Source organism: Silurus aristotelis, assembly GCF_946808225.1.
Source record: "Silurus aristotelis genome assembly, chromosome: 5".
NCBI lineage: Eukaryota > Metazoa > Chordata > Actinopteri > Siluriformes > Siluridae > Silurus > Silurus aristotelis.
In genome coordinates, this window is record NC_139578.1 from 18,753,783 (window position 1) to 18,769,415 (window position 15,633).

Genomic DNA, 15,633 nt, shown 5'->3' on the forward strand with positions numbered 1-15,633 from the left:
TCTAAACAATTGTGGTTGCATTGTATAGGTATAATTGGTCTGTAACAATGGGCAGGTAGGGGTACATGTCAAAATGTGACCTGTACTCGAATGCTTGCCTTCTTTACAAAGTGCATCGTGGTCATCCACATGTAAAAGAAAATCTAATTAATCATTACCTTCTATAATTGCTCCATGGTTCAGTTCGGATGCCTGCAAGCCCATTGTAGGCATTTTGAACAGTTGAAAAGAGTCGGCACAGGCACTCTGATCTGTCTGTGCCTACGCAGCCCCATTCGCATCAATCTGGAATGCAATGTGTTCAACTTTGTGATGATTAGACAACTGTCAGTAGTTTTAACATTAGAGATGATCAGTCCATATACACCTTCCCTTAACATACAAATGGTACACTGTATAGCTGAAGATCCATATGGCCGTCACAGGCATGTCATTTGAATAAGTGCTTATTTTAAAGTCAAACTAACCTCCACTTTGTTGGTAAGGTTTTCCATTACATTTTGGAGCGTAGCTGTGGGGATGCGTGCCTACATGCCAGCAAATGCATTAGTAAAGTGCTGCATTGATGTAAGGTGGGGAAGCCTGGGGTGCAATCAGAGTTCTTATTCATCCAAAAAGGTGCTTTGTGAGATAGGGTTTTGCAAGGGACACTCGAGTTATTTCACTCCAACCATGACAAACCACGTTTTTATGGAGCTAAAGCAATTTGACTAAAATATGTTTGTGGAGAGCCTATATAAAATAACACTGTCATCGAAATCGAATAAAGCAACACATGAAGCTAATGAGGTTTGATCATGAAGAAAGCATGAAGAGCAGGGGCCAGTTTTGCGAAAGTATCAAACATAATCTGACAGAGAGAGAGAGAGAGAGAGAGAGAGAGAGAGAGAGAGAGAGAGAGAGAGAGAGAGAGAGAGAGAGAGAGAGAGAGAGGGGTCACTATAATGCTGCCATTTAATAATGATCAAGTGAAACAATAATATAAAAAAATAAACATTTTAGCCAGTTATATGAATGCACACACTGCATTTATGTGTATGCTAAATTTATTAGATCTGTAAAAAACATGTTCTTACTGTCAATACATTGATGATTTGACCCCCATGTTGTGCCTACTAATATACTGTAATAAATAAATATTAAGCCACAGTGCTCGGATGAGTCGTTCCTCCAGTGAAAGCAGTACTGGATCCATCGCAAGAATTCAGCACTGCAGTGAGACTAATCAATATTACATAATCATCAAGAACAAGTTAATGTATGGCTCTTAGCCACTGTGTAAATGCTGTAGTGCAAAGTCAGCAGCAGGTGAGCAGTGCAAAGAGTGAAATAGGAAATAAAAATGTGTACTCTATAGATACAATGCATATTAATAAACTGTTGACTCAGCAGATAGAGAATGTGAGAGAGAGAGGGAGGGAAATCATTCTGGCACTACAGTGCCAGAGATTAAGCAAGTCGGTAAGGAAAAAGTGTATTTAAAGAAAAAGTAGAACAAAGGAAGAAGAGAGGAGAGTAAGCAAGAGAAATGGTTTCAGATCATCTTCCATGAATTATTAATGACAATGTTGCTGCACTGAACATAAAAACCATTATGCAGTGCTGGGAACAGGCTGACTCAACACCTTGTTAGAAACAGATGCTGCACATCCCAGCCACACAACCAAACAAATAATATCTTCCACAGAAAAATCTTCTAGTACTTACACTATACATAGAGCTTGTTTCTATTTAGAAAAATGATGAAAACAATGGAATGTTGGTTTAACTTCCTAAACTCGTTGAAACATTGGCTGAGTCCTCACTCAAAACATCTGCACATGTTCAGAGTGTTCTGCAAAAGTCCAACCTACAAAAGTATCAAGAATTCGCAAGTAGCACGTTACCCTCATATTTAATGCTAATGCCATTTGTACCTGTGTACATAAATAAGACTATAAAAAATTCATACAAAGTTGGGTCCTGACATTTTGGATAGCCAGTAGCTACTGAATAATAACGCTTCTATGTGTAGGACTAAAGGTTCCAAATTAGTTCTTGTTACAGTTAATGGACCTAAGCAAGATTTTTTTTTTTCTGGGAAACCTCTGAAAGGGAAACATTTTCTCATAGTGCTTAACATAATATATGATCTATAATAGTTCCCTCAGGGGTACAAACCAAAGAGCCTGGGGTCAGTGTAGTGTGAAAACCAACATATACCGATACCATCAGTATGACACAATAGCATGATGGGTAGCATTGCTGACTCCTTGGTCCAAGGTCCTTGCTTTCGATCCTGAGTTTAGATTACTGTGTGGTGTTTTGTATGTATGTTCTTCCTACATCCATGTAGGTTGTTTTCAGGTATTCCATTTTCTTCCTGTTTCCCAAAAACTAAATCTAACTAGCTATGATGTATATGTAATGTACATGTTTGGATTAGTAATCAGTTGCTGTGCAGCAAATAAATAAACTACGGGAAGTCCATTCAAGTTTAATAATGCAGGTAATTTATACTGCAATTAAGGAAAAGGCTTACAGTCATTTCAACCTATGTATCTGGGAAAATTGTTTTAGTTAAGGGAAAGGACACTCCCTGGGACAATAATTAAAGACTGAATACCACCACATTCTGAATAACCTGAATTCTCGATTGCATCATTTGTATTCAGCATTAAAAAAAAAAAACTGAAAGTAAATGCTAATTTAAATACCGACTGCAAAACAACTGTTCCTGAGGCACAGAACACGTGCACTCTTGCACAGTTTAAGTGGATTGCATTTCAGTGGCTTGTATTCAAATCTTCTAAATAATCAGGTATAGGCTTCATAACCTCTCATTTATTTCCCTGTAGGCTTCCTATTTGTATCTTGTATGGGTTCTAAATCTTGGCAGTAACACACTGATTTTTTTCCCCAGTGCATCTGATCTGCAGTCTAGCGAGCAAACATACATTACACTAATATGTATCGCCTTTAGGTATCCTTTATCTACTGCCGATGTGGATAAGAAATAGCAGCTGTGTAAAGATCAGTTCCAATAACAGGTTTAATGAAATGCCCTGTCAATAGTTTAGTTCCTGTTAAGGAAATTTGCATCTTTCCAAGATGCTCATCATGAAGCATATTGTATATCATAGTGAGGTCTGCAAGTAGTGTAATTTGATATTTCTCTCAGCCCTAGCAAACATATCCTATTAGAGGGCTTCTGTAAGTAGCAACCATGCTAACAAGTTAAAATAATTAAATAAATAGCTTTATTAATACATGCCCTCAGTCATAATCTGGACCAAATATTTTGCCAAGAGAAGACCATCAACTAAAAATCTCAGCATGACACTTTTTAAAGTTATTTTTAGGTTTCAGCACAAAGTGGGAACTGGCTCTTTTATTGAGCTTTATCCAGAGGAGAAGTGCAATACAGACAGATCTCATGGAAAACAAAAACTAAACGTAGTATTTAGTTCAGGGAACAGTTTGATCATCTGGACCTGAAGGCGATGACACGGAGTCACACTTCTCTTCTTTTGTGTCTTTCTTAAGAGCCTTGAGGCATTTGTCAAGTCTTTTAATGGAGAGCTCCACATCTTTTTTGGTGATGCCAATAGCAGAAGCAGCATTAATGTATGGGCATGGGTAGGCATCCGAATGTGACATGAAGCCACGAAATGTGTGTCCGCTCACAGTCTGTTCGGCGCCCAGTGGCACAACCCTAAAACAACAGAGGGAAAATAAGTATGAATCTATTACTTAAAATGTATACATATTTACAGAAATGTGATTGTGAAAAAACTTTATATTTACATGTTTTTCCCCTAAAAGCCTTTTGAATTAAGAAAATACCCTTAACCATTGAATTATAATGGATACAGTAATGACCAAAGTGGAAAGACTATCTGGTCAAACTAAACATTTGTAACCTTTTTAGCTATTTTAGGACACTTCCAATACTAGATAAAGCATTTCACTACATGTCGCACTCTGTATAAATGTGTAAAATGTGTCTTGGCAAACATATTTTTGGATGGTTTCTCCCATTCTTCTTCTTTGCAGAACCTTTCAAGCTCCATCAGGTTGGATGGGGAGCGTCGGTTCAGATCTCTCCAGAGATGTTCATTCGGGTTCTGGGATCTGGATGGGCCACTCAAGGACATTCACAGAGCCGTCCCATAGACAGTACTTTGTCATCTTGTCTGTGTGCTTAGGGTCGTTGTCCTGTTGGAAGCTGAACCGTCACTGCAGTCTGAGGTCCAGAGCGCTCTGAAACAGGTTTTCATCAAGGATGTCTCTGTACATTGCTGCATCCATCTTTCCCTTGATCCTGACTAGTCTCCCAGTTCCTGCCACTGAAAAACATCCCCACAGCATGATGCTGCCACCACCATGCTTCACTGTAGGGATGGTATTGGAAAGGTGATGATAGGTGCCTGATTTCCTCCAGACATCAAGCTTGGCATTCAGGCAAAAGAGTTCAATCTTTGTTTTTCATGGTCTACAAATCTTTCAGGTGCTCTAAAAAAAACACCAGGTAAGCTGTCATGTGCCTTTTACTATGGAGTGGCATCCGTCTGGCCACTCTACCATACAGGCCTGATTGGTGTAGTGCTGCACCAATATTTGTTCTTCTGGAAGGTTCTCCTCTCTCTACAGAGAACCGCTGGAGCTCTTTTAAAGTGACCATCAGGTTCTTGGTCACCTCCCCGACTAAGGCCCTTCTCTCCCGATCGCTCAGTTTGGCCAGGTGGCCCACTCCAGGAAGAGTCCTGGTGGTTCCGAAGTTCTTCCATTTCTGGATGTTGAAGGCCACTGTGCTTATTGGGACCCAGAAATTTAACTGTACCCTTCCCCAGATTTGTGCCTCGATACAATCCTGTCTCGAAGGTCTACAGACAATTCCTTGGACTTCATGGCTTAGTTTGTGCTCTGACCTGCACTGGTAAATGTAGAATCTCATACAGACAGGTGTGTGTCTTTCCAAATCATGTCCAATCAAATGCAATTATCACAGGTGGACTTCAATCAAGTTGTAGAAACATCTGAAAGGTGATTAGTGGAAACGGGATGCACCTGAGCTCAATTTTGAGTGCCATAGCAAAGGCTGTGAATACTTATGTATGTATTTTTTTTTTATGCATTTGCAAAGATTTTAACCAAATAAGGCTGTATCATGTGAAAATGTGGAAAAAGTGAAGCGCTGTAAATACTTTCCGTATGCACTGTATCTATTAGAACTTCAATAAAGACAATTTTGCTACCAGCTCAGTGAAACAAAAAGAAAATCAATGAAACAGGTCTAGATTATGTAAATGAAATAACTGAAGAACACTGCTGACATGTAGTTGGAACTCATTCTGTATTGGCAACAAAAAGTCCATCAAAAATATGTGGTATACACATTAACAGACACATTTACAAGTGCTTTAATAAGTTGCGTTATGTTATTTTAACCATTCCACATCCACAGTGAACTGAAATTAGTTCTAAATCTAGGACAATCTTCCAGGACCTGCTGACATTGCTCACTTACATAACTTTCCCTATTAGTTTTACAGTGTGAATACAGTTATACTATATTATCTATAGCAGGGGTCACCAACATGGTGCCCACGGGCCTTTTCTAAAAATAGCTCACCATAGTGCCACTTACCAGTGAGCTGCATCTAATTTTATTTGTTGCTTTTTTTTTTTTTTTTAAATCACACTTGCATTGGTGTGAATTTAAAAATGACAATATTACAAAGAAAATTTAGATTAACTGGTCTCCAAGTTGATTTTTGTACATTACGTAATTGATAATCTGTACAAACATGATGCAACGTAGTGCATGATTTGTTAAAAATTGTTAGTGGCTAGTGAAAATGTTGAAGTGATAATTTGAACATGTAAATACTTGCAGAGATTTATAGAAATAAAGTTTTGCATATTGATATTTATCCGTTTCCTACCTTGTTATCATTGTTGATAATTATTGTGAGAAATCATTAACATGATCAGTGTCTTCACATAGATGAATATCATTAATTATTAATAACAACATAATTAAAGGTAAATTGAGCAAATTTGTTATTTCAGAAGTGTGTATCAAACTGGTAGCCTTTACATTAATCGGTACCCAAGGAGTAGCTCTCAGATTCAAAAAGGTTGGTGACCCCTGATCTATAGTATGCATCATATTATAATAGTAATAAACTCTCACAGAGCACTTTATTAGGAAGACTGTATCAATACCAGGCAGGACTCTCCCAACCGCTGCCATGCTAATGATTGATTAAATATTTGTATTAATGAGTATGTGTATATTAGGTCTTTCTATTAAAAGTGCTCATTGAGTGTATAACAGTAACATTTCAAGTACCAAATAATTTGATCAAATGAATAAGTAAAAGTAGTTTAATCGGTTGATATAAAGTAAGAAGATAAATCTTTATATTCAAATCAATTATTGTGGAAACTGATAACTGCAACAAATTGAATTTGTTGTATAAGTAGGATGATACAGGTATATAATGTATAAATGTAGTGTACATAATCCATTTGAGATTTTAAAAAAATTATACCAGTGGGCATTAAAATACATATTTGCACATCCTATTTCAGTCAGTACTGCCTAATAAGCTAAAAATAAACGTTTACCTGGCTCCCGACACCTGTCTGGTGAAGAGCATAGAGCCCAGCTGGGTAACGGCTTTATCACAGTTAGCCTGAAGAGCCTCCAGGGACATCGCTAAAGAGGATAAAATCACAAAAGCCTTTCAGCCAAAAACTGGATTTACTGTCAGTTCACTAACTTAGCTGACACACAATATCTCAGAGGGAAGTAAATGAAATGGTGTGTGACAGTGATTTACTGCAGATTTAAAATGATGACTTGTTCACACTGTATAATACGCATTTCTCCTACCGACATTCACCTTCAACCCTTCGAGTTTAAACACCAACTCAGACAACGTGACTAGCCTTAATAAAAAATACGAAAAAAAAAAACCCAAAGCAAAATCATTCAGTTTCATTATTCCTCATATTTTTATCTCTTACATTCCTTCAGTCTCAAGTGCTCTGGCAATGAACATGTTCAATAATGATCTACCCTTTTGTTTTGAATGAATGAATGATTTGCTCTGGTGATTTCTGTACTAGGTTTTTTTGCACTTACAGGTTTGTCTCACCATTTTCACAACGTGGACACAGCATATGCATGTATGAGTGTACTCTGGTTAATTCTGATTAGGAAGGTTTAGGTGTCCATAGTTTTCTATTTGTAATGTTCTTCCAAATAAATATTTATATTTTTTCCTGTTATAGTTTTAATGGCAATTGATTTAAATAAGAACATTGGTCTTGAATTGCAGAAAGACTATGCGAAGGAGCAGAAACATCTGACAGCACTGTGTTTATATTTGACTTGGTTATGTATTGTGATGCAATGTATTAGCCTTATCCAGTGAGAGCTTAAGGTAATGTTATTTATATCAATTTGTGTGTGGGGGGGTGTCTCACCCAGTGATATGGGATTATGTGGTGTGTTCAGCAGTCTCTCTCCATGTCTATCAGCCAATGTCTTCAGTTCCTGTGCCAGGTGGGTGTACAGCTCCTTCAGGCAGTGCAAAATCACAGTTATAAATAGCACAACAATAATCAGCCTTTTTTCCTTTTTTTGCTGCACACACTGTTTACTGCTTATGCTGCAATTTTCCATCTGTTGGTCTACTCCCTCCATCTGCTTCTCGCTGCTTTTCTGTCCTCTCTCTCTCCCTCTCTCTTTCACTCCCTTTCACACATACTATCTCTTCTTCCTTCATCCATTTCGCTTTTCAATTCTCTCTTCTACATGGCTTTATTAGCATCCCGTTAGCTCTCCTTCTGCTTTTATAGCAGTGGTGTACTATGTATAGTAATGTAAGAAGCATTACTATAGAGGACAAAACGAGATGGTGAAGCAGCACATGATAAGTTCTGTGTGAGTAAACAAAGCTGGCAAAAACAAATCAAAATATTTAGATAATAGATAATAATTGATAATGAAATTCCTTGTCAACAAATGCCGTTATCGATTAGTTGGGCTGCTCAAGTTACGGTTTAGCGTGACGGTAAGATAACAGAGGCAAAAGAAAAGTACCTGGAAGTTATGCAAAGCGGAGCTTGTTTGGCATGGAAGAACCACAGTGATGCACAAGCACAAGAAAAGAAAACACACTGGTGTCACGGATGAAGGTGAAACATCAGCACGGTGAGTAGAAACTGTATTTACTCATCATGTGTAAATGGTGTAGTTTAATGAAGTGCTATTGTGTAAACAAATGTAACTTTTGTGTAACTTCAGGACAGTCACACTGGATCTGCTCTGTCTGTGACTCTCTCGCATCAGGTTACGAAATCAGTTTGCTCACGACATAGTGATGATTTAATTATAATGGTGAAAACAAACACTAAATCTAAAAGCAGCAAATAACAGCAGCAGTTTTTTTTTTAATCAAGCCTGTTAACTTGTTGCGTTTCTTCTCTGTTTATAGCTTTTGTCTCCTACAACAGTAATTTATCTGTTTTCAATCAGCTTTACTACATTTAAATGCTTGTTTTTAATGTTTGTATATTTATGCATCTATCATATATCTTTATGCATATATCATTTAACTATTTTAAGCATGGTTGTCCACTTGCCATCTGCAAAATACAATACAAATGTTGATTTACACAAATTGCTTTACCCTGCATCCTGAAATGCTGTTTTTTTTTTTGTTGTTGTTGTTGTTGTTTGTTTTTTACAGAAAGAAACAACCCAGCAGGAGGGAATTTGTTCAAGGGAGAAATCCCACATGCCCTCCTCAACAAGCAGCCACTATAAGCTTTAACATATAAAAATTTAAGATAAATCAATATGTGGCTTTTGCATTTTTTTAAGTACACTTCTATACATAAATACCTTGAATTAAGGTCTTGTATAGTTAATTATAAGCAAAACATCAATTTTTTTTATAAATTATTTGATGAATCTGAAAAATAATTGTCAGATTTTTTAATCGATTATCAAAATAATTGTTAGTTGCAGCCCTAAAAAAAATATATGTAAATACAGCAGGCTCTGTATCATATAGGGTTAATATAATTATCCTGTGTTACTTTTTCGAAGTCTGGAGAAGGCTTATTGGAGCTATTCGTCTGTGACAGGACCATTTATCCACAAAAGCTTGCAGTACATGCAGGTGGCTGGTGCAGTGAAACTCTGCAGGGTTTTACACAACTACCACAGCCTTTTTGTTTGCAACAATCCTCGATCAATATTTCCAGCTCTCTTTAGTTAATGTTAGAAGGTGCTGCAGAAAATGGAACATTCCATCATATCAGGCATCGACCGCATCAGTGCAGCATGTTGGTTGGTGGTTTACCTTTCTTTCAGACAGGAGTTTCTTATAGCCCTTGGCCCCGAGACTGAGCAGGGTGATCAGCACGTCCAGAGATGGGGACGCTGATGCACGACCTGTTAATGGGGGGGAATCATCAGAATAAGGCAAGGGTAAAAAATATGTTTTATAATAATAAAGCTAAAGGGGTGTAATGAAATATAACATACTTCACATTTATATTATATTATTATTGTTTATGCTAATGGTTCTGATAGAAACGAATGTGTGTGTTAAATGTACTCAATATAATAAAAAACAGTCCGGAACTAAAGGTGCAGCACAATTAATATTAGAGCATTTGGTATTTATACTGCAGTCGGAGGGTGTGAATGATGCAGGTAAAGAAGGATAGCTTGAAGGGGGAAAAAAAATCTGCAGAGAGAAATAAAATCTCAAGTCTAACAACTACAACTTCAGATGTGGTGTATTTGTAAAAGAAATCTATTAAATAGCAAATAAACTGAAATGGACATGCTCAAAAAGGAAACGAAAATGAGCTGTTTAATGACAGAAATGTGCTTAGATTGAGTGCGTCATTTACAAAACACATTCACACACTAACCAGGGTACATTTTACTGATCTCGTTAACGAAGTCCTCATCAAAGCCGGCAATAATGGCGCCTCCAACAGGAACCATGAAGTTTTTGTCCATGCTCTGAACAAAAGCATCAATTCTGCCCACTCGTGCACCCTGTAAATACACTCGATTAACTCACGTCTGAGGAGCTTAGCTTAAGCAAGACTACACAAAAAGTAGTAATGTGAACTTTACCTGCTGTATGAGGTGCATGCATTTGGATGATTGCACTCCATAGGCATTGTTGACTATATGAGGGATGTTATATTTGGCACACATAACAGCGAGCTCTTCCAACCTGCATAATAAGACACACAAAAATGACCTGCATGACTATTATGCAACTATCTCAGTTCTAAACCAGTTATTTCTTAAAACTTTATCATGTGTGGAATCTGTAATTTTGTAAAAACAAATAATAGAGTTTATAGTCAAGTCAAGTTTATTTCTATAGCGCTTTTCACAACAGACATTGTCTCAAAGCAGCTTTACAGAATTTAACAGTTAAGGTGTGCGATGTGTATTTATCCCTGATGAGCAGTCGTGGCAACTGTGGCAAGGAAAAACTCCCTTAGATGTTATAAGAAAGAAACTTGAGAGGAATTAGTTCTATATATTATCCTCTATCTATAATATTCTACATATATTCTATCTATTATCCTCATTTGGGTAATATCAAGAGTGTGATTATAGTCTTTCAAACAATACAAAACACTGGAGAGTAAGAACTAACATGAGTAATGAGTAATGTCCTTTCTACAGTCTCATACAGCCATAGTCGGGCAGTTGACCTACCTGTCAGGGACGCGAGGAGCAAAACAGGAAGTTGTGGAATGAACACAGAGGATATTTTCCGCTCCAAGTTCCTCTATCTTCTTCTCCACAGCATTCAGGTCTGTCCTCAACTCATCTCCTTCCAGAACATTCTCAATGACCACTGGCTCAAAGCCTGCTCATAGACATACAACATTTTACATAAAACAAATACACTGTTTGTGTGTTTATAGGCACCATATTCACCACTACTAAAAAACAATGACTATGCAGAGAAGCTTTTTAATAACAAAAAAAAGGTTCATAAAGGAGTTTCAAAATATGGCAAGATCTCCTGTAAATGAAACCCTGTACAATCTGACCTGTTCTAATGGGTTAATTAATTTTTTTAAATGTTACACTACCAATATCAGTGTCATACCAGCAGTGACCATGGATTTGAAACAGGACTTCTGGTCAATGCGAGGCCAAAGAATGTAGCGTGCTGACGGCCTTCTGTGTCGGAGTGTCAGGAAACACAGCGTCAAGCTCATTCCGGTTGCCATGGGCACCACAAAGCATGAAGACACGCTTCTAACACCTGTGTGATGTAAACAGCTCCATCCAATGAATCCATTAACACAATCAAAAGAAGGCAAATCTCGGTATGTTTTTAAGTATTCACGTGATATTCACCGCTAAATCTGAGAACATCCAGCACTATTGAATTGGTGATCTTGTTTAGGAGACTTGAGCCAGCGGCCTTCGGCTGAACAGCTGCGATGTCACCAGAGCGGCCGATGCCATGGATCAATCTAAATCAAGGAAAAATAAGTGCATGAATTTTATTTCCGTTTGTAACATGAATGGAGCTTTACGTTTATTATTCTGCAACACTTTTCTAGATCCTTTCCTTGATGGCATTTAGAAAATATACAATATCATGTAGGCAAACACAGCACTCAATAATCTATTCAAGTTGTTACACTCATCACGATTCTTGGTTGAAGGCTTAGATTTATGAACTATTTGAACTACTGTAAACTTTTTTTGTGGAAGAATGTAGTGGATATTACTATTATTAATATTTATGAATATTGCTAGTGTCCTGTAAACTACTTGTGTATTATAGTAACAGAGTGTATATATGCAAAGCAATACAATGCAGGTAGAAAAGCACATTTTTCACATTTTTTGAGATTATATATATATATATATATATATATATATATATATATATATATATATATATATATATATATATATATATATATATATATATATAATGTGTGTGTGTATATATATATATATATATATATATATATATATATATATATATATATATATATATATATATATATATATATATACACACACACACACACACACGCATATATATATATATATATATATATATATATATATATATATATATATATATATATATATATATATATATATATACACACATACATACATACATACATACATACATACATACATACACACAGTTATGGTGTGTGAAGGAAATTTTATATCAAGGTTCCTATTATCACACCGTTTCCTTTAACATCATCTCTATATTACAGTTCCAGAAATGTGTAGAATATTTGCCAGACTACACTGAAGATCTGATTCTGGTGAATCATGCTGGCCCAATAAAACTTTAGAAACATGTCTTTCCTTTTGATTTCATACCTGTCTCTATTTCAATTTATATTTTCTTTTCTTTATACCATCCCTTTTTGGAGTGGAAACAAATTAAATTCATAAAATAATATCCAGTTCATGATCCAAAGTCTAGTTTTCCTTTTTAAATGAAATCAAATTAATTCATTTTTCATGCAATTGGATCAAACCCCAATTTGCATATACCATATATGCAATATACATTATATATTTATACACTTATAGATTTGAGTGATGATTGTTAATCAACTGGCAAAGATTATTCTTGGTGTCGTCATTTAGCATAATATTTGCTCCATGTGCTTTTCCTTTTAAAAAGCAAAAAATTTAAATTAAAAAATTAAAAAGCAGGCTAGACAGGAATTGTATTTACGTTAATGATTGATGCTAATGCAATACACACATAGCTCATGGACTGACACTACACACATAGTATCTAGGTATAGACTTAGGGTTGAGGTTGATACAAACTACTAATATAATATGTAATATTTCCAATAATGCTCATTATAAAAAAAATTGCCACTGCTCACCAGGATACCAACTCCAACAAAGTAATTCAAAGCATGTAAATCACCTGTAATATCTTCGGGCCACCAGGTCAGAGGCGACTCGTCCCTCTCTCTCCCCAACTCCACAGTTCCCCAAGAAATTATTACTGTCCATGACCGCGAGCTCATTCAAAAAGAGCTCTATGGTGCTCTCGCTCCATCCCTCCTCCGGACATTTGCCCTGGAAATCAATTAAACATTTCAAACCTAGCAAATTATAGAGTGGAAGCATACTGTAGAGTCCAGGCACTGTAGAATATAGTGACAGATGAGCATGATATTAACCGGGCGGTCTAAAAAATAAATCTATTTATAGCTCAACAATGAAATGATTTGGGATAAATGATATATCATGATGTCTTATCGTTAATAAGAATGATGTGGGGCAAACGATTATACATACACCCATACTTGTGGGCAAAAAGGAAGTTACAATTATGATTTGATAGTCATTTTTAATCAAACTCCATCAGAATCACTAACTTACTTTTTTTTTACATATTTTTTCTATAAATATGTATGAAATAGTATAATTTCTTCACTTCATAGCATTTATCTCTGATGTGCTCCTTCAAGTAGAAGTGCAACCGAGTGTTACATCACGTTACATCGTCACATCACGTAGTGCCAAAAGACATGCAAAAATTACCACTGCGGGCTCTTGGTAGTTTCATATCCATGGTGCTTGAAGCTATTTCTTTAACCAATCAGAATGTGACTTGCTTATCGCAAGGCCCGCTAAAAGGCATAGAATCATGTCTGCATTGTTATGTCCTTCGATTGGATGGTCAGAGAGCGTACTAGTCAGAGCTTGCATCCGCATCTGTAGCAAACTGCACAAGCTCAAATATATTTGTGTGGATTTAATAGCTGTTTATTTTTCATTCCACAATGGATGACAAAGGAGAAAATTTTGATTTGGACACCGATACATTTACAAGAACATTTACAAAATGGACTTTAACAAAAAATCGGGACATTGTGAGGTTGGGAAAACTGTTCAAACTTTTAAGGTTTTTCATGAACCTTTTAAAACCTTTTTGTTTTCTTTCCTGCTGATTTTGCACAAAAACACACAATTTACCTCAATTTCAGATCCCCAGAAAAAAAAAAGTCATGCATTAAAAGAGGCACAAAAAAAACCCAGAGTGGTTTTATGAGGCTATATTGATATTGATGCTTCTGCTAGTGATGATGAATGTATGTGGCTGCAGTTAATGAGAATTGTTAAATTGCATTAATTGGGTTTCTTGCTTTAGTAAATGCTTTTATTTTCTCTGCACAAGATATCGCTCTGTAAACTGCGTTTCTGTATAATATTGGTGGTTTCAATAGCCGTGGTGTCATAATGATGGTATTAAGAGGTGGACTGATTCAGGTAGGACACCACTGAAGGCTTAGGTGTAAAATGCAAAGTCCACCACTGCATTTATATAATGTGTGGTAAAAAAAAAATTAATGATCGAATAGAGATCAAATCCAAGGTGGGTTTTACTCTGTGCACTTGACTCTCACTGATACAGGAATCTACAGTCTGGGTTAGAAAGAAACAGACACTTGGTTCTTCATAAGAAGCTGCCGTTGTGCTCGGTTGCACAAAAAAAAAAAAAAAAGAATAAATGGACTTCTTGTACACATTTTTGAATGCTAAATATTTCGATTTCTTAAAAAAATTATAATAATTTATGTTTGTTTATCTTTGGATATCAGTGGTGAGCTTAGTCCTGATTGGTCACTTGTACCAGCTGCCCCATCGGTCTACCAAAAAAAAACAACAATGTACCTGTAACAGTACCATGTAACAAGACAGGATAAAGTTAAAAATAATTCTGCAAGCTCAGGAGACACGACGATAAAGCAGATATTGGGAAATAAAAGCTGTCTTAGGTGGAGGACCCCAAAATCCTCCTTCAGCAATGCTGCTGTAAGGTGCTTCCCATTCATTGCAAATGTCATGCAAATATGTCCGATAACACTTGTACTAGTGAATTAGCGTATATTATTATGAATGTAGAAAGAATATGCTGCACATGCGCAGTCAGAGTACAGTGCTCTTATACTTGTGTATATATACTGGTGCTGTACGATGATAGTTAAAAGTGAAATCATGGCTGTTGCAGGCTCATATCTCGTGGTTGATGTGTTCAGAAGAAGGTTAGGAGAAGTGAACCTGCTCGAGAAGAGTCCTGATGAGCTGCTGGTGACTGCGCCGAGCCTGTTCACCCTGCCGCACATAGGAAGCCGACACGAGCTTCTCACTCAGCCTGAAGTTCTCCTCATTCATCCCCAGAGCTGTACACACTACACGGAGACACACCTAAACCACCAACCAGTCAGTGCTGGATCTTACTGTCACCTTCAACCAGCTAGTTATACAGTTAACCTGCACTACTTTATATGAACTGATCTAACGTTTCTACAGTCTGACCAATGTTCTTATGAAACCCTGGTTAAACAAACATCTCAGAATATCGCCATTCAGCATGGGCAAATCCTAAATGCAACTCGATTAAATAGGTAGTGCACTAAATATGGCGTACAATGCATTATTTCATACCCTAGATAGGCAACATGTCTAGGGAGTATAAAGTCGATTTTTTTTTTAGAGCAGCCCATGACAACCGCTATATACAGTACTTCCTGGTTCGGCGTCCTCTGAACTCTGCCCACCAACTGATC

At 36.7% G+C, this 15,633-nt stretch overlaps 1 protein-coding gene across 1 annotated transcript; it reads right to left on the reverse strand.

Annotated features, from left to right (window-relative positions):
* Positions 1–3,222: 3,222 nt before the first annotated feature.
* Positions 3,223–15,584, reverse strand: sepsecs (Sep (O-phosphoserine) tRNA:Sec (selenocysteine) tRNA synthase). The gene is made up of 11 exons (XM_083541277.1): positions 15,125–15,584; positions 12,981–13,135; positions 11,411–11,529; positions 11,157–11,315; positions 10,757–10,910; positions 10,157–10,259; positions 9,946–10,075; positions 9,366–9,457; positions 7,480–7,573; positions 6,616–6,706; positions 3,223–3,694 (listed from the first exon to the last, which is right to left on the reverse strand). The coding sequence occupies exons 1-11, from the start codon at positions 15,236–15,238 to the stop codon at positions 3,448–3,450; spliced, it is 1,458 nt and encodes a 485-aa protein (XP_083397403.1). The 5' UTR covers positions 15,239–15,584; the 3' UTR covers positions 3,223–3,447.
* Positions 15,585–15,633: the final 49 nt, after the last annotated feature.